This window comes from Sinocyclocheilus grahami, unplaced genomic scaffold, assembly GCF_001515645.1.
Source record: "Sinocyclocheilus grahami isolate Dianchi unplaced genomic scaffold, SAMN03320097.WGS_v1.1 scaffold55.1, whole genome shotgun sequence".
Lineage (NCBI taxonomy): Eukaryota > Metazoa > Chordata > Actinopteri > Cypriniformes > Cyprinidae > Sinocyclocheilus > Sinocyclocheilus grahami.
Window position 1 is genome coordinate 3,353,004 of NW_015505234.1, and position 19,046 is coordinate 3,372,049.

The 19,046-nt window shown below is 37.2% G+C and overlaps 2 protein-coding genes across 7 annotated transcripts in view; one reads left to right on the plus strand and one right to left on the minus strand.

Annotated features, from left to right (window-relative positions):
• Positions 1 to 3,022: 3,022 nt before the first annotated feature.
• Positions 3,023 to 8,881, minus strand: LOC107583797 (thyrotropin-releasing hormone receptor-like). The gene is made up of 3 exons (XM_016270125.1): positions 8,074 to 8,881; positions 7,039 to 7,456; positions 3,023 to 4,262 (listed from the first exon to the last, which is right to left on the minus strand). The coding sequence occupies exons 1-3, from the start codon at positions 8,457 to 8,459 to the stop codon at positions 3,567 to 3,569; spliced, it is 1,500 nt and encodes a 499-aa protein (XP_016125611.1). The 5' UTR covers positions 8,460 to 8,881; the 3' UTR covers positions 3,023 to 3,566.
• Positions 8,882 to 11,785: 2,904 nt separating this feature from the next.
• Positions 11,786 to 19,046, plus strand: part of zc3h18 (zinc finger CCCH-type containing 18) — a 29,660-nt gene continuing 22,399 nt past the window's right edge. For 4 of the 6 annotated variants that reach the window (XM_016270118.1, XM_016270122.1, XM_016270123.1 and 1 more), the window contains exons 1-9: positions 11,786 to 11,972; positions 13,393 to 14,285; positions 15,178 to 15,262; positions 15,613 to 15,767; positions 15,868 to 15,963; positions 16,295 to 16,452; positions 16,857 to 16,886; positions 17,024 to 17,135; positions 17,423 to 17,709. In XM_016270118.1, the coding sequence (XP_016125604.1) occupies positions 13,404 to 14,285; positions 15,178 to 15,262; positions 15,613 to 15,767; positions 15,868 to 15,963; positions 16,295 to 16,452; positions 16,857 to 16,886; positions 17,024 to 17,135; positions 17,423 to 17,709 (1,805 nt within the window). In that variant the 5' untranslated portion in view covers positions 11,786 to 11,972; positions 13,393 to 13,403. The other 2 variants (XM_016270120.1, XM_016270121.1) reach the window with 2 other exon arrangements.

A 19,046-nucleotide genomic window follows, 5' to 3' on the forward strand; every position in this document is an offset into this window, starting at 1 on the left:
AATCAACAATTGCGAAACATTATGAGAAAGACACAAGCATAGTCTAAAAACTCATAGGTTAAGCATACATTTGTTCTATCAAATGCCTCTTTACATTGATGATATAAACCCAAAACATCAAATGATATGCAGAGGAAATCAGAAAATGAATAACCATAGTTGTAGGCTGCATGGCTCATATTCATGCTTCATAAATGTCATATTCAACTGATCTTGAAAACAGTGCTTCAGTGTGGAGTTGCATTCTTCTCCAGAGCAACAACAAAAGACTTCAGAGAGCAGTTAGATGTAATGGTGTACTAAAATAACAACACAGGGTTCACATTAAATGACCAAATGACCAGATAGCATCAGAAAGTTATGATTTATAATCACACCGATGTTGAGTTGCTTGCTTCAACAGAAATGGAAGGTGGGAAGGTGTTTCTTGCACTCCACATAAAAAGATGAATAACTACACCTGACAAATGGATGCCTGGCTCTACTCATCTTCCATGAGGCTGTAAATGGAGTCTAAAAAGCTCAGACATACCGCTGGGCACACAGAACGGATTCTGTTTATTTGGGCTGGAACAAATGGCGAGGCATTAGATCTCCACGTAGAATGGAATTCATCCAGTGATGGCAAATGTTGGCTGTGGGAAAACACATGTGTGTCATGATGCTTTGGGCCTTATTGTTGGACAAAAGCATTTTAAATGGATCTTATGCCCCGTAGCATCCTGAATGTTTTTATGGGATAACTTGGTGTCTTTAAAAGCAGGATGAGGTTTATTTGTTTCTCATTGCACTGAGCTTAAAGACACAAAGTGGGCAAAATAGTTTTGTGTTGATAAAAGACACATCCTGGAGCTAAGGCTGCACAATTAATTAAATTCATGTCGAAACTGTGATGTGGAAGCAGCCAGAGACTCACCGCGCCTTCAAAATAATCCAACTGAGGTGCGTAGACCAAAAAAGTTTTCCAAAGGTGAAGAGATTGAAAAAAGTCCGCACACTCATACATCAAAGAGTCACAAGCGAGATGAAAGCAATATGAGCAATTTACTGAGTAAAAACAAGGCAAACGTTTCGGTCACATGTTGACCATTTTCAATGCCAAGATAATGCTGCGTTCAAGTCATCCTGGGACGTTCGTACTTACGAGTTGACAAGTCGACTTCAGGTGTGTTCAAGTCAGTTTAGTTGGCACAAGATGGCGGTGTACCTTCTTTTGAATAAATTACAAGAAAATACAACAGGGTCTGCATTTTTTACTTGGATTTCAGCTGCGTAACAAGAACATGACCAATTTAAGTTTATAGGACAACTAAACTATCAATTTAAACAAAAAATTACCATCAACTACAGACGTTGCATCCATCGATTCCGCTATGTTTCTCACTGACACGCCTCCAACTCGGAAACTCGGGGCTTAAAGAAAATGTCGTTTCCCACTCGTAATAACGACTTTGTGGTGCTGTTCAACTCGTGAATACGAGTAACCATAACAATGTTAGAACTAGGAGCCATCTTAATTTGAGAAATCACATGATAATTAAAGAGAACACATGATCAATTAGAACACACACTGATCCAAAAAAAAAGAAAAAATATAAAAATAAAAAAAATTTAACATATGGAAAAAAATTTTTTTAAATAAATAAATAACCACAATGTGTGTACATGTAAAGCAATGGATAATCTACATCAAATTGGAGAACAATGGTTGTCTGTTGGGAGTTAACAACAAAGTACAATTCATAAAAAACTAGACAATTGAAGTTCTTAATTTAATCCCTTCGGATATACACAGTCCATATAATAGATCCACTTAGCTTCACATTGTAACAGTCTTTTGTTAGAATCACCACCTCTTCTTGAACTGGTCGATCTCTGAATACCTGCTGTAAATCTCATATCACTAAGTTTATAGTCAGCATCCGCAAAATGTCTGGCCACAGGAGAATGAATATCCATCCTTCTGATAGAGCTCCTGTGCTCGTTGATGCGGGTATTTAATTGGCGATTAGTCTTGCCAATATATTGTAGACCACATGGGCATGAATTAAGATAAATGACAAACGATGATGAACAAGTGATGGTCTCTAATTTTGAATGTTTTCTGAGTGGTGGTGCTAGTGAAAGAATCCGTTTTAATTGCATTTTCACAAGCTGAACAAATCCTGCATGGGAAGAAGCCAGTGGAATGATCCAAAGTCACATATTTGTTCTCCTTAATGAAGGTATCAGAACTGACTAGATGATCTCTTATGTTGCGTCCCCTTTAATATGAAAAGAGGGGAGGCTCCTTGAAGATTCTATATCCAATATCATCAGCTCTCTAGTCAGTTCTGATACCTTCATTAAGTCTAAATCTTCATTAAGATTTGTCCAGCTTGTGAAAATGCAATTAAAACGGATTCTTTCACTAGCACCACCATAATAGAACTGATGGTTCTTGTTGATTGGATGAAGGCAGATCTGAACGCCAGCTTGCAGCTGATCGTATGAAAGGGATGGGGCTTAAGCGGAGTTTGACATTTTGATGAAAAATTATGAGGTAAAATAAAAATAAATAAATAAACATGCATGGATGAATCGTTCACAATAAGATACATTACATAGAGATTCATACAGATATAATGAATTTCCATTTCATGCTGACTTTAAACAGCAATTATTTATATTGGAAGCACTTTTTCTATACTATGAAATTCAACTGGGTCTAATCTTCTTTTGGACCCCACTGGCTTTCATTGTATGGACTAAAACCGAATGAAACATTCTTCAAAATATCTTCTTTTGTGTTGCGCAGAAGTAAGAAAGTCAAACCGGTTTGGAACAGGGTGAGTAAAAAATGACTTAGCCTACTTTTTTTTTTTTTTTTTTGAGTGAAATATCCCTTTAATAAAGCAAAAGCCCAGTTTGAACTCACTGGAATACACTTACATTATTTTTTTTCCCAGATTTTTGATTTTAGAACACATATTGTTTTAATTTGTCATGCATCTCCTAGCAATGAGGCACATGTTTCTGTGTGAGTTTGTTTTCTTCAAAATGTCTTGAAAGTCTGGCAGCATGTGACCCTCAGTCATTTACTGTATGTCGTTCAGTTTATCTGTAACCATTTACAAAGTCTGCAAGTGTATAATGCCTGTTTTAAAAGCAGGATGAGGTTCGTGTTGGTTATTTCAGCCTTAAGACTCATTTGTGATTTTTCTTTTTCATGGGTGATGTTTCAGTGTCATTTTAAGTCTACATTTTTAAGCAGCTGCTATATGAGATGTTAATAGTTTCTTCAAAATAATATAAAAAAATAATATGTTTTATGTAACAAATCAATCAGCCCCATCTGGAGCTCCTACACTAGGAGGCATGTGATGCTGGTGCTGACAGCCAAATGGTTCCACTTGTAAATAATGAGGAGAGAGTGGCTCCTGTCTTGCCACTTCCACTGGAGAGTGAGGATGACGCCTGTAAACACAAGTTTCGAATTCCAAGATCAGGTTTTAAAATGAACAACCAGGCTCTACCGTTCAACCCTGCCACTTCAATGAAATATATACAGTATGTAGTGGAATGATCTATACAATGCTGTGATTTAACTTTGTGTCATTCTGTTCAGCTTCTCCCGGAGTAGATTTGAATTCACCGGCGGCTAGCTGTGTCTGCTCTGTGTTGCTCATGTCAGCGATAATATCCTGAGCTGTATTATCGCTTTCCTCCATTATTTTCCCATTATCATTAATCTTGCTCATGTCCACGTTCTCCACTGTAGGTATCTCCTTGTCAACTGAGCTTTTCAATTCATCTATGTTGCCGTTTTCAACTGCGTTTCTCTTGAAGCTTGGCTCAGTCTCATTTTTTACGCCATCTCTAATTAGCTTGTTCATATTTTCCTTGCGGTTCTCCATGCCTTTGTTTGGTTTCTGCTCAGAAGTGACTAAACCGATTTTTTTAGGTGTGCCGTTGGTGTTGCAGCAAAGTCGGGGGTCCCTTCCAAGGCTGTATCCACTCTGGAGTGTGGAGAGCGTCCGCTGGTGCACGTCTTCCCTATGACAGTGGTACAGCCCACGGAAGGCCGAGCGAAACTTTTGGGACATCAAGTTGTAAACAACAGGGTTGGTTGCACTGTTGGCATAAATGCAGGTTCTGCAGAAGAGTAGGAACCAGGCATCAAGGTATGGCGTGCTCATAAAGGAGTTAATGAGAACCAGGGTCCTATACGGCATCCACAGCAGGGCGAAGAGCACAACCACCACTGCAAGCATCTTAGTGACCTGAAGAGGTGAGAAATTATAAAAGTGGCTCTTTGAGGTTCTCCATATATAATCAAATACACAGCAATGGACAATGGTTCAAAGTTCAAACATGAGTTCTTACTACCTTCAGATTGCTCAAGCTTTCATACGAATTCAGAACACTGCTTTTAAGTATTTCTAACACTAACAGCAAGCATGTTCCTCGTGGTCACATACTGTACTATTTTTTAACATAGTTTTCATGCCGTTAACAGTGTGAACAGATGTTCAATGTGCCAGTTTAACCTTCGTCTTTTGAATATTTTCTTTTAACGATATGAATCTTGAATATTTTCTTTTAACAAGTCACAGTGTTCGTATAGCAATATAATCCTGATTTTTGACAGGCTGTGTGCATTTTTAAACAGCGACAGACAAAAACAGCTTCATTTTCTTGTGCAAGGATGATAGCAGTGCTTCAGTCATTTCTATTCTGTTTATTTTTATTTTATTCTACTTACACTAATGTTCAAAAGTAAAAAAAATAAAAAAAAAAATAAAAAAAAAATATATATATATATATATACAGTATATAATGTTACAAGTTATTTCTATTTCAAATGTTTTTTTTACTGTCTATTCTGACTTAAATATAGGGCTAATAGCTTAAATTAGCTATAATGTAACTATAAATTCCAAAACACATTTACTGGAAAACAAATATTTACGCTTTCAAGACATAAAAACACAAGTACACGATCAATGAAAATAATATGTGTACTGACAATGCAGCAGTTCCATGTCTTGTTAAAGCATCCATATTTAAAGATATTACTTAGAGAAAATATACAAACAGGCTTAGACTGAGTGCTTTGAATTAAATTTAAAGAAATAAATCATCCTTGTCTGAATCTCAAAGAAACAATTGCATTTTACATTATTGTTGCATTAAAACAAACGAAGAAGTCCATGGCATGCAAACAGAGGGAGCGGTAGAGAGAATGACAGAGAGACAAGACGAGACATGCTCAAACATCTTCCATAAAACATCAGTCAAATATCATCTTTGTGTCCCCGGTGATGGTTAACAGGCAGACACTGCTGAACCCCTGTGAGAAGAGTGGAATATATACACACCATGTTTTGTCTGTCAAAGAAAACAAAGCAGTCCTCCCTAGTGTGTCCTCACTCATTTCAAGCTATAAATACATACTAAAATTCATTTCATTAACATTCACAGGGACTCCTCTGGGTTCGAGCGTATTCATTGTCTCAGACAACCGGTGACAGAGACCTTCAATAATAATGACAAAATTGTCTGCACAACAAAGCATCTAATCGAAGCCGTGTGAGGCTGGGAGGAGCTCCTTTAATTAACAAAGCAGGAGATAATGACTGCATGACTGGCAGTGACAATTTGAATATGCATTTGAAATATCTGGTTATTGTGATTGCTTATCAATGGAAAACAAGGTCTTAACACAGCACAAACAAAGCCGGCTGCTACTCATGATTAGGTTAAATAAAGCGGAGCCTCTACTGTAGTGATGACTTTATCAGATTCATAGGAGAGATAACTTCACTCAACAACCGCGGTGGCACAGGCAACTTGAATCATATTGAACTTTATGAAATTTGCAGATGAAGTGATCAAATAGCTGGAGGTGCGCCATGACCACAAAAGTGGAAGAAAGGGAGTCGCTCTTATAACCTCAAAGAGCATAATCTCCAGGAGTATTAAGCATACTTGAGTGAACATCACAAATCATATTATGCAAATGTTCCGCTCAAGTGGGGCCCTCTTGAATCTCCAAGATTTTGATCTGAGGCTCACACGAGCATCTCCGCACACACATATGTGCACTTACGTTAAACACAGGGATACGTGCCCCTGAGGTCACTCAATGATCTGAATTTCATGATATTATCCATTCTCATCTGTTTGACGCTCCAAATCTATCATTAAATTCATTAAATCTATATCACTGAACTATCATTAAAGTCTCTGAACCATAGAACTACAAATATAAGTTTATCTGGCAGGGTTATTATTATATATATATAACATTATATATCAGTAAGATTTTTAAAGAAGTATTTTCTGTTCATCATGGTTACATTTATTTGACAAACATTTTTAAACTTTAAACTTTAAAATATAATTTATTTCTGTGATGCAAAGCTGAATTTTCATCATCATTAATCGAGTCTTCAGTGTCACATGATCCTTCAGAAATCATTCTAATATACTGATTTATTATCAATGTTGGAAACAGTTGTGCTGCTTAATATTTTGGAATTATTTATTATTAATATAAATATATTAATATTTATATTTGGAAACTTTTGTTACAAAATATTTCTATTTTGAATAAACTTTATTAATCAGAGAATCCTGAAAAAAGTATCACAGCTTCAAAAAATGTTTTATATATTAACCAGCAACTGTTTACAATATTGATATTAAATCAGCATATTATAATTATTTCTGAAGAATCTTGTGACACTGAATACTGGAGTAATGATGCTAAGAAAGTATTGGCTTGATTATCCAAATTTTGCCAATTAAATGTGTTACTTCAAACACTATTTTAATCTGCACCAGGAAAATATCGACACCCTCTTCTCCTCACAAACTGACATTTAGTAGAGTGAAACATCATTCTCATAAAATAGAGAACTGACCTTTCAAAAAACAAATGTGAGATAATAATCATAAGGCACGGTACAGGAGGGAAGAACTGCCCCTCGTTTGCCCTCGACTGCAATCTCAGTGGATATCAAAATGCGGAATTAATTGTCTAAACACACACACCTGTTTCCGGGAAGAAAGCGCGATCTTCGGGCGTCCCTGACGACCCGCTTTTCCGGCATCCGCTGGTTCTTTGCAGCTCCTCCTGAGAGTGGGGGCGGTTATGGTACCCGAGTCTGTTGGGTGGGGCAGAGGATTCAGGTAAAGGATTCGAGCGATGAGACCGTAAAGAGCGATGGCCAGAAGCAGTGGGATCACATAGAAGATGGCGAAGTCAATCAGGTAGATGGGCAGGTAGAGGTCTCGAGAGACGCGGTAGCCGCACTGAACACGGCCATCAGGGTTCACCTGGATGTCCACCAGGAACAGCCAGAGCATACAATAAACACAGGTGAAAGCCCACACCCCGGCAATGATGCGTTTGGCTCGGGATACCGTACAGACAGTTTGAGCCCTCATTGGGTGACATATGGCAATATATCTGTGGAACCGAGAGAAAATATTAAAGTTGATTAAAATTCAGTACAGGGCAGAATGATGCAATCTCGTGGGAGAAATAAAGAAAAACATATGTACAGTAATTCTATGGTATAATCACTATGCCTTTATAGGTTCTAAATATAAAAAGGGCTGTGTATTCCCTAGTTGCTTGTAAGAGTATTTTCAAACATAAATACTTTTAGTTGGTTTTCCATTTGGATATATATTTAGAAATTATCATAGATTACTTCATCATGGCCGAAATTGCTGAAATTCTACATGGCAAAAAGTAAGTAGATAAATAAATAAATAGAAAAAAGAAATTAAAATGTCGGTTTGTTTATATACATAACACATAGTAATGAGTCACAAACACAAGTATTGAGCCACAAAGACTATCAATATTCATTATTCGTGGAGAATTATTCTTCATATTATACATAATGTTCTATATATTGTGTGTGTAATATATATATATATATATATATATATATATATATAAAAATTTAATACTTATTTTTATATTATATAAATACCGTATTTTACCATAAACTCTGTATCCAGCTCTAAGCCATTTAATTTCAGTTGTATGTTACTTCCTTTCATTTTAGGTCTTACCTCTCCACAGTGAAGGCTGTGATCGAACAGGAGGACACATTAATACCAAGGTACTGAAAGTAGGTGATACCCAGGCACCCAGCATGCCCGTACACCCAGGTGGCCATCAAGCTCTCAGATATGTTCGGCAGACCCGCGGCCACCAGGACCATCAGGTCAGCCACGGCCAAGCTCACCAGATAGCAGTTGGTGGGTGTACGCATGTGCCGTGTGGTAAGAACCACCAGCACGACCATGATGTTTCCCACAATGCCCACACCACACACCAGCAGCACCAGGAACACAGATACCGTCTTATACTCCAGGGACTCAGACACAGCGTCCCCGGACCCCACTAGGGAGATGTTGGTGGGGGTGTCCATTCTGGAGCTCACATTTTCTTGCATGATTAGTCCTCTTGGTGTGAGTATTGAAATACAAGATGTGAAGAAACTGGCTGAAATCAAATTGGTGGAGGAGCAAAGAAAGCAGAATAGAATCTGTTTGATATTCAAAAGATTGTATATGAAAAAAACTGTTCAGTTCCAGTTATTGATGTTCTTTTCTCTTATTAAGTATATGTTGTTTAATTTTCTTGGCTTCAACAGCATAATGATGTACATCTGCTGACCGCAGCCCATTATTTTTTCCCATTATTTCCCCCCCCCACACAAACACATTAATGCAAGCATCCAACCAATCGATCACTCTGGAATAAAAGATTGCAGAAGTCAGCAGGGGAAAAAAGCAAGTCTCAATCACTGTTAAGAGGATAGCTGTCTGTTAATTACTAAATAACAGTCCATTTCATCTGGCGAAAATGGTAAGGCGGCACACATTATTAAAATAACATGATGCAGACACAGACTTCCTACTTGCTCTCTTTACAAATATTCCCATAACACTTGCTCTAGTAAGCATTGTAGGAGACTTCCTCTGAACATTATTATACAGGATGAGAAGCTTTTAATTATTCAAATGAGACATTTTAAGTGGTGCACGTCGATAAGTGGGTAAAATCACAGAAAGATTTAAAGCCACACAGCTGCTGTGGCAAATGTCATGTTTAATATCCAAGGATGTTTAAATCAAATACAACCTTTATAACGTTTTTTCTTCTTCTGCGCATTGAATTATCTTTTACAAATCTTCAAATTACCTCAATAGCTGTCTTTCAGTGTACTGTATATTGTACAAAAAGACACCAAATGAAAGAAATGTCTGTTGTATACTCATCACAATGTAAGAACACAATGTTAAGCACAAATAATCCTTGATAACGTATTTTAACATTAATTCTAGTCTGAAAATAGTGTTTGAAATCCATTAAAGCCACTAAATGGGGCCAAGATGTTGTTCACAGAGGCTTGAAAAATCCAGACATCTGTTGCTCTTTTCAACCATCTCTTTGCCTTGTAAATAAGACTGCATTGCCTCTCGGGGATTTCCTAATAAATTGAGGTGGACATGATGTGAAAAGTAATTTAACTCAATCCTGACTTTCCAACCCAGCAAAACCCTGCTCAGACTTCATCTTACTCTTATTTCATATTCCATTATTGCTGCTCTGGCAGTGCAGATATGGACAAGAGCACTGCGGTTTCCAATCATGTAAACTGAAGAGGAACAAAAATGTGTGTGTCCCTCTATCTGTTTAGTATGCTGTCTTTGCTTGAATAAATAAATCATAGAAGGGACATTCTAGAAATTAAATGAAAAAAATAAATAAATACAAATAATAATGAGTGGCTGCTTTTCAACAGAAGCACTACAATATTTGTAACGTCCATAAGATTTCTGCTGTCACGTATATAAAAGAGAGCTCTTTCTTTTCTTTCTCTGAGCTTGCTTCAAAAATGATGGGGAGAGTCAGACGTGCTGCTATGAAACGGACTGTCAGTCACATTTGTTTAGTTCTCCTAACTGACTGTATCACTACCAGAATCCTAAATCAGCGTGGCTGTGTCTCAAATCCTAATGAGCTGCCTAACTAGACAGCATTTTGGGGCGCCACAGGCTCGTTCCAAAAATGCTACATGCCTAAAACCGCTGTCTAAGCAGGGAACTCACTAGATTTAGGACACAGCCTAGGCTACTGTCCGTGCGAAAATCACCGTCTCTCGGATATATTTGTACCTGAACAGGAAAGCAGATGCTTCATTAATACTCTGGAAATATTTATAGTTCGTGTAAAACGAATAATTTAGAGTTCTATGCAACATTATTTTTTTTAAAGTTAGTTGTTAAAGCAACATCCAGTTTGCAAAACATTTTGGTGCCTTAAAGATTATGTGAACTTCACCTAATCAACTCAAAAATACACACGCTCAGCTTGTAATTTTATATCGCAATAGGCTATTACAAACGTTCAATTATATATTTTTGATAGAATTAGCCTATAAAAACGTTAGTAAACATTAGCACCGATCTTCTGCCTGAGCAGCTTTATATATTAAAATAGACTTGAACGAAACAAGCTATAAGAATGTCAGTCTTGTAAAACGCTCAGCTCTTTAACCATTGTCTTCGAAAATACTTATAATATAAATTAATATTATATAGCCTACATACACCTTCGTCTTCAAAAATAACACTTTTAGGAATTAAGTTATGATTTAAGAAAACCACTTAAAATTAGCGTATTATGGAAACTGACATCGATAACTACTCAAGAGAAGTAAGAGAATAAAGCGTTTCCTACCAGATCATTCTTGTAGTTTGGAACCAAAACAGCTCTCATGCAGTGTCGGCTATAAACCCCAGATGAAAAACAAAATGCACTGATATGAAGTAGGCTATTTGACATGACGAGCAAATAATCTGATCTTGTACAGAAGCGCTAGTAAATGCGCTATTAACTGTAAGTCTTCGGAACTGTAGGGCCCTTCTTTACAATAGCGCCCCCTACTGGAAGAGTTCGCCGATCATTCGTGCGTGTGTCTCGAGCGATTTGAGGCACACTGAAGGCTGTAATTAAAGATGCATTCACAAAATATTCTACCCCGAATATTGCTTTTGAAAAATATATTTAAATAATATTTTATATAATTTTATGTGTTCCTGTATGACCTCAGTATATAAATAGCTATTGTTCCCGTGTGTATGGATGTATGCCTCAGTATATTATTATGTATTGTATATTTAATATATTTATTTTCCATTGTTTCTTAATAACAATTTCATAATATTTCATTTTTTTTAAATTATTATTATTATTAACAATATCAGAACCAGAAATAAAAAGCTTTGTGAATTTAGTATTTTTTCATGTCATTACATTGTTTAGAGCATAAGAAAAAAATGGTAAAATAAAATTTTTGAAAAATTATATTTTATTCATAAGTTATGCTATGTCCTCTGTAGAGGACACCAGGACTCAGTTTTTCTAAAAATAAAATGTCAAGAGAAGACATGAAAAGGCAAAAACAATGGGAATTTTTTTTAAATCACCAATCAATTTTTAGGTTTCAGGATTTTTTTATACCTAACTTTGTTTAAGTATGGTTCTCAACTATGTTATAAAACATGTAACAAAATGATTTGATATACCATTTTGCTTTATGCAATATGTGTGTAAAAATTCCATAAACTGGTTTTCCCATTAAGCACAATGTTTTCTATACACTGTAGAAAAAAATAAGATTTATCATGTAAACGTGACTGTGCTTTTCTTTGCTGTTCTCCAATATAATATTTCCTTTCTGTTACTTGTTTGTGGGGGGAAATCATCTGGTCGCGCGTTGATGACGTCTAGGTAATGGCCGCTCTCACAGTGTAGTGCAGGGTTTATGAATTTCTCCGGTAGAGAAAAATAAGAACCCCAGACAGATCGCTCATTATTTGAACACAGTCACCCCAAGGAAAAAGACCGGGTGACTCCCTACACTGAGACCCTGTCTCCCGAGACTCTGGTTTGAAAGGTGACCGAATGTGTTTTAATACGCGATGTCAGTGTGTTGTGCAGGAGGGAGCGCTTTTATTGTTGCATGAGATTTTAGCCAGTGTGCGTCGAAGAAACATCGTGCAACGCCGTAACTCGCGATTTTAGACTTCGAAAGTAACGTATGTGTTCTTTAAGCACAAGCCTCGGCGTTTAAACGGCGCGATCGTTCGGAAAATGTCGGAAATGGTGTCGTTTTGTAGTGTGCGGGCAGGATTCGGGCCTGTTAGCCGCATCGCCATCAACGAGCTCTCCCGTTAAAGATTAAGCGGCTAGTAAGACATGTGTCGGTCTTCCTCTCATGAATCCATTGCCTTAAATCTGAGAAGGTAAACAAGTTCCAGATGATTCAATGATTGGCCTTTGTGTGGTATGGGAAAGTTTGTTTATTTGTTAAGTTTTGAATGCGGTTAAGCTATTTTACGTTAGCAGGCTAATATAGAGGTGTTGTTATGGAAGAACTAGTAGGGTAATTAATTCGTTTTAATGTGGACTTTGTTTATGCAGAAGTACCTTACTTAAAATCATCATGGTATAGATTTGACCTAAATAACATTGATATTAAAGTTATTGTTCCTACAATAAAAACTGTTAGCTTTGTTAGCTTTATAAGACTTTCATTCAAATATAATATAAGTGACAAGTGTTCTGAAAGTCAGTTTAATATGTAAGATATAAACCGCAGTAAAGCTTATTTTCTATAATTTTACAAACGCCATCTAATTTTTACTATTTGAACAACGTTAACATTTTTAAAACTTAAAAGTAAATATGTGCAATTGTCTTATATTTAGTATCAAGTCAACACTCAGAGGGTTTAAGCGTTGACTTTAATTTTGTTGTTTTATCTTTTTTATATATGGTATAAATTTTGTTTTTGTAAATGCATATTTTTTTATTTAATATGATAAATTTTATATATATATATATATTTTTTTTTTTTGTTGTATTAAATCACATGCCAAATATATATTTGCTAAATTTGTTGTAAGCAGTGTTTTAGGATGTCAATATTTAAAATAAAATTAAGGCATATTTTAATGGAAAAATATGTTGTTGTTAAAAATGTTATTCTGTATTTTAATAAATATATATTTTTATAAAAAATAATACATTAATGTTAATTTAAATATTACAATGCAAATAAGTATTTATTACATTTGTTATAAATGTGATAGGTTTCCAGGAGTGCAGTGTCCCTAGTTGTGTAAAAACTGTCGCTGTGATAAAGTTCAGTTTGTTATGTTTAGATTTTTCCCATGTAGGCCTATACCTACAAAAATATAGGTTTTATTTTAATAAGTGTTGTAATTATGCGGAGTGGGTCTTACAGGGTCTGTTACCTTAGACTTTTTTTTTTCTGTACTAACTGTTTGGCTGATATTGAATGTCTGTTTCAGAGTTCTTGCTGATGGATACGCCAGAGAGCCCCACCCAGTCCCCACAATCTCCTGAGGAGGAGGAGAAGGGTCTCTCTGAAAACGAGCTGCTGGAGTCGCCCGAGTCCCCAGCAGAAGTAGACAAGGGAGTTTCGGACAGTGAGCTTTTGAATGATGATGAAAATGAAGTACAGGAGGGTGGAGGAGACTCAGACTTTGAGGATGGAGGCAGGGTAGCAGCTGGAGGAGAAGATCCTGAGGAGGTGTCAGACCTGGAAGACTACAAGATGGGCAGGGAGGAGAGAGAAGATTTCCACCACCAAGACCTCGGTTTGACGGTCCGAGGAAGCAGACAGAATGCTAGCCAGTCTCCTGAAGAGGAGATCCTAGAGACGCCGAGATCACCTGATCCTGACTCGCCAGGACCAGAACATGAGCGACCTTTCACCCCAGCAGAAGAGGAGCGAGATGTGGAGGATGAGGCAACCACCAAGTCTGGCCTCGGCCGTGCTGAGCTTGAGGAAGAGGATGATGAGGAAGAAGAGAGAAGACGACGGAGGCGGGCGGCGATGGTAGTGAGTGATTTGAAGGACGAATCTTCCGTGTCCAGAGATCTGGATGAACATGAGCTGGATTATGACGAGGAGGTTCCAGAAGAGCCGAGTGCTGCTGCACCTGAGGAGGACGAGGCTGAGAAGGGTCCCGCCAGGGAGGATGGAGAAGATGAGGAAGAGGATGATGAAGAGGAGGAGAAAAGACGGAAGAAAAAGGAAAGAAAACCAATTCTGCCCCCAGATAACAAAGACAGACCGCCGAGAAAATCTGTGGACTCAAGGGAAGGAGGCAGGAGAGATTCATTCCGTGATAAAAAGAAAGAGGAAGATGATGGAGAGATTGATGAGGGAGAGATAGATGTAAGTATGTTGAAATCATTTGTGATTGGCATATGAAAATTGGAGCTGTTCGATCTCAGTTCGCCACTGCAGAGCAAGTTATGACAGTTTTTTTTCATATTGGTTTTTCTCTGCTAAAACCCATTGCTTTTTAACTTTATAGTCATAATTTTACATTTTTATGGAACCCAAGAATAAGTTTGTTTTTGCATGACACAGAATTTTGTTTTTGAATGACCAGGCCACAACAGTAGAGGGAGCAATTGATTGCAGTATCTTAATTTTTCTAGACTGGAAAAGAAATGACACAATGCTGCTAAATCAGAAAGTTTTTTAACTTCACATTTGAAGTGATCACCTAATTGACTCATTTTAATAATATGTAAATAAAATATAGAATTACTATTCAAAAGTTTGGGGTCAGCAAGATTTTTTTAATGTTCTTGAAAAAAGTCTGTTATTCTCACCAAGGCTGCATTTATTTAATTAACATTACAATGAAAACAGTAAAATTGTGAAATATTAAAATAACTGTTTTATTTCAATACATTTTAGAATGTAGTTTTCATTGTCACGCGATCCTTCAGAAATCATTTTAATATGATGATTTGGTGCTCAAGTTGTATTTTCTTATTTACAATGTTGAAAACAGATGGGCTGGGTAATATTTTTTGTGGAAACCATGATGCATATTTTCCAGATTTTTTTGATAAATAGAAAGTTCAGAAGATCGGCATATATTTGAAATCGATTTTTTTTTTACTTTGCAAAAGTATTTACTGTCACTCACTTATAAGCAATTTAATGTATCCTTGCAAAATAAAGTTAATCACCTACCTCTGTTTTAGAATAAAAAACTTCAATAACCAGTCATTAATAAGTGCTATAGTAAGTTTTTCTGTTATTTTTTTAGGATGATGATCTTGAAGAGGGGGAGGTGAAGGACCCCATGGACAGGAAGATCAGACCCCGACCCATCTGCAGGTTTTTCATGAAAGGTAGTTCTTCATTCATGTGATTTCCTGAGTGGTTTAAATCTGCTGATACGTCTTTTCTACTTTTAAAATGGTATTTTTATGTAGCCCAAGGCGATAATCGACAGTGTGTTATCATCAAGGAAAATTGTTCCAATTTGAAAAGCGTGACATTTGCATTTAGTTTGCTGTTCAACATCTGCCTAAATTTCAACAGTAGGGGGAGTTAAATTCAATGCAGTATATTTCCTATGAGCAAATTTGTCTTCAGAGCACATACTCAAAACAGTGGGTGGCTTTGATGTCATTATTTGAACATTTTAAACTCAATATATTTTTAAATATCACAATGGCTTCTGTGTGGTCTCTGACAGGTAACTGCACATGGGGCATGATCTGTAGGTTCATCCATCCAGGAGTCAATGATAAAGGCAACTACTCCCTCATCTCCAAGCCAGATCCCTTCTCTCCTAATGGAGCACCTCCTGGAGGAGGAGGCCCTCACCCCCTCATGCCTGCCAACCCCTGGGTATGCACCCTTTGTAATTAATTTTCTACTATTTTGTTTCTTCCTGAATTAAAATGAGGTTTAAATATCAATTCAACATTTGAATCTTGTTTTCTTCCAGGGAGCCCCTGCCGTAGAAGAGTTGCCTCCCCCTCCACCTTCTCTAGATCCTCCGGTGGAGAGCGCCTGGGAAAGAGGCCTTAGACATGCCAAAGAGGTACAGATATCACCACCATACGTTTTAAAATTGGTTTGAGTCCACAATTTATAAGTTTAATTTCTAGGTAATGTTATATTGTCTATGGGTTTTTTGAGGGGAACTCGTCTATTCAAATGAGTCTGTAGTGTGTTCTGCAGTGGTTTTGTAATCACAAAAGTGTCAACTTTGTAAAACTGAGATAACGTGATATATGTATTTTGATACTCTTACTATGCTAAAAATACGATGCTTTCATTACTGTGGGGAGGATTTGTTAGACAAAATTGCCAGTTGAATTTAATAACTGAGAGCCTTGATCTAGCTTGTTCTCAAAAAAACATTCCCTTAGGTTTTGAAGAAAGCCACCATTCGTAAAGAGCAGGAACCAGATTTTGAGGAAAAACGTTTCACCGTAACCATAGGTGAAGATGATCGAGACTTTGACAAAGAAAATGACTTCTTCAGGGAACGCGGCTATCGTATAACCAGAGAGATCAGAGATGCTGGGTATGAAACAATGACTTATCAGAAACTTAATCAGAGTGTTATCTCTTCCATTTGTTGTCTTTGTTTCTGATGAAATTCAAATGTGGTTGTGGCTAGTTTACATACTTAAAGGTAGTTGTCATCCATCTAAAACTATTGTTAATAGCATTTTGATCATTCTTATGCATATTAGTTTCCATGACCTAGTTATATTTTTGACTATGTGGAATTTCTGTTCTTGAAAAAAAATCATTTGTCACACCGAAGGACCATTTAAAATAGAAAAATTAATTCATGTAAATTTTATTAATTTATGTAAATGTTAAGGTAAATTATTCTTGTTGATTTAAAAAAAAAAAAGCTCATGGACATAAGCTCTGACCCATACTGTAATGTTTTTGCCCTGTTCTCTTTCTGCATTGCAGTGATATTGAGTTCAGAGATCCAGGTTATGCGTGAGTATCATAAATGAATGAACCCCCCTAAAATACACAATGTAACCCACTACATGTTAATTTGTGCTCTCATTATTTATTTAAACCACAGTTTATCACTTTTCCCAACTGTACATTTATAACCATTTCTGTGGTAGTGATCCGTATGGCGACCCATACTATGATTATGAGATGGAAGCTTTTTGGCGAGGAGGCCAGTATGAGAATTTCCGAGTGCAGTACACAGAGACCCCTCTGCCATACTACCCTGTGAGTACATACTAATGCAGCATTCAGCTGTTTTACTTTCTTTTTTACTATTATTTCTTCCAAAGTGCTTTAAGTTACTGATGCCGGGTCATTTAAATATTTACAGTGTGTATGCACATGATGTGTAGGCCAAATTAAATAACACAATAAAGTTGACAAAGTACGTTTATCATACAAAAACGTTGAGTGTTCAGTGCTGCATTTGATCAGAATCAAGTGTTCCTGAGAGACATGTACCTGTATTTGTACTACTAAACAACTGGGATTTGTTTTTTTGTTTGCATCAGGACCGAGAGCGGGAACGAGATCCACGCGAGCGCCACCGTGAGAGGGAACGGGAGCGTGAGAGAGACCACCGTGAGCGGGAGCGCAGACAGAGAGAGCGAGAAAGGGAGAGAGAGCGGGAACGGGAGAAGGAGAGCCGGCGCAGAAAGGAGGAATGGGAGAGGGATCGTCTGAAACGGGATGAAAAAGAGGGGCGACCTAGAGAGCGGCCTCCCAGAGAGCCACGGGAGAAAAAGGATGAGAAGGAGAAGCCACTCAAACCACGTTCACCCACGAACATGCCACCCAGGTGAGTTTAAACTTTCTACTTGACACTAGACTCAGTGTTAGGTGGGATGCTAAGAGGTCACAAACCATCTGATGCATATTGCGTACTAAAATCACAAATGTGTCGAAATCCATTTTCAATTTGGTTGCCCGGCTGCTATGCAACCTTTGGGGTGTACAGGTTTTTAGTCTGTAAAGTCATTTTCATTTAAAGTCTGCTGCGACTCAAAGCGTGTGCCGTTTGTAAAGTTCATGGTACTTAGTTTGGGATGGGAATTCTGATCACAAAATCTACATGCATTTCCACTCTTTTCTTTGGTTAATCATTCACTGAGCCGGCTGCATTTTAAATTCAGTGATTTAAATTCCCCTTTGTTGCATGCTGGTCTGTTGTTGTGATAGGATCAAGTTCAGACTTAATTGACATAAACAGCAGCTTTTGTTTTGCATGCTGTTCTTATTGGCTCTTTTCTGTCTAAGTGAGAAGTTTCTTTTCATAATTTTTCTTAGTAGTGCTTAATATGAGTATGCCAAATCTTAATTTCTCGTACTGAAAATCCATCTTTTAAAAAGTGTAACTGAAACTTAAATTTAGTGGGTAAAATGTAGATAAAATAATACTTTTTTAATATTTTTTTTGTTTTCACCCATTCAAAGTGAAGACACTAGCACAAGGTTCTTCTTTGTAGTTGCTGTATCTATTATAGCTGTTACGTTTAAAGTCCCCATGAAATCAAAATTAAAGTTTTTTTGGGTGTTAGTATCAATATGTTAGTCTTAAGGTTATCAATAAGGCAGTGTGCTCCAAAACAGTGACATAATTCGCATTTAGAAGATATAAGCATTCAAAGCTTGCAGTTTGTCACTTCCAAAATCGTCACTTTCTGTCCAATCAAATGCTCTCTAGAATCCGAAGCGCCCGCCCCCTACACTATAAAATAGATGCTGAAGCCGTGGCTGAAATTGGTCACTTGTCCACAGAATTAGTATTTTCTGTACAGTGAATGGCACGTAGTGCATTATATAGGGGACAGGGAACGATTCAAACAGTGTAAATATACTTTCCATTGAGGAAAAAAATAAGTCTGGTTTCGCGCTGTCACACTAACCACCGCACACACACTCCGCTCCGGTCCAGAGACACGATAGCACGGAGCGAATCACATGCGCCATTCGGCGCAGACCACAAAATGTATCGGCGCTATTTGAATTCTACACAGAATGCTAGATTTTATAGCAATATGGATGAGATTGTGGCTGGCATACCCTGTCAAATGTGGCTTTACAGAGCTCAACGGCTCTGAACGGCTCTAGCCAAAGCTGTGATATAAACGAATGCTATTGGCTATTTTAAAAAGG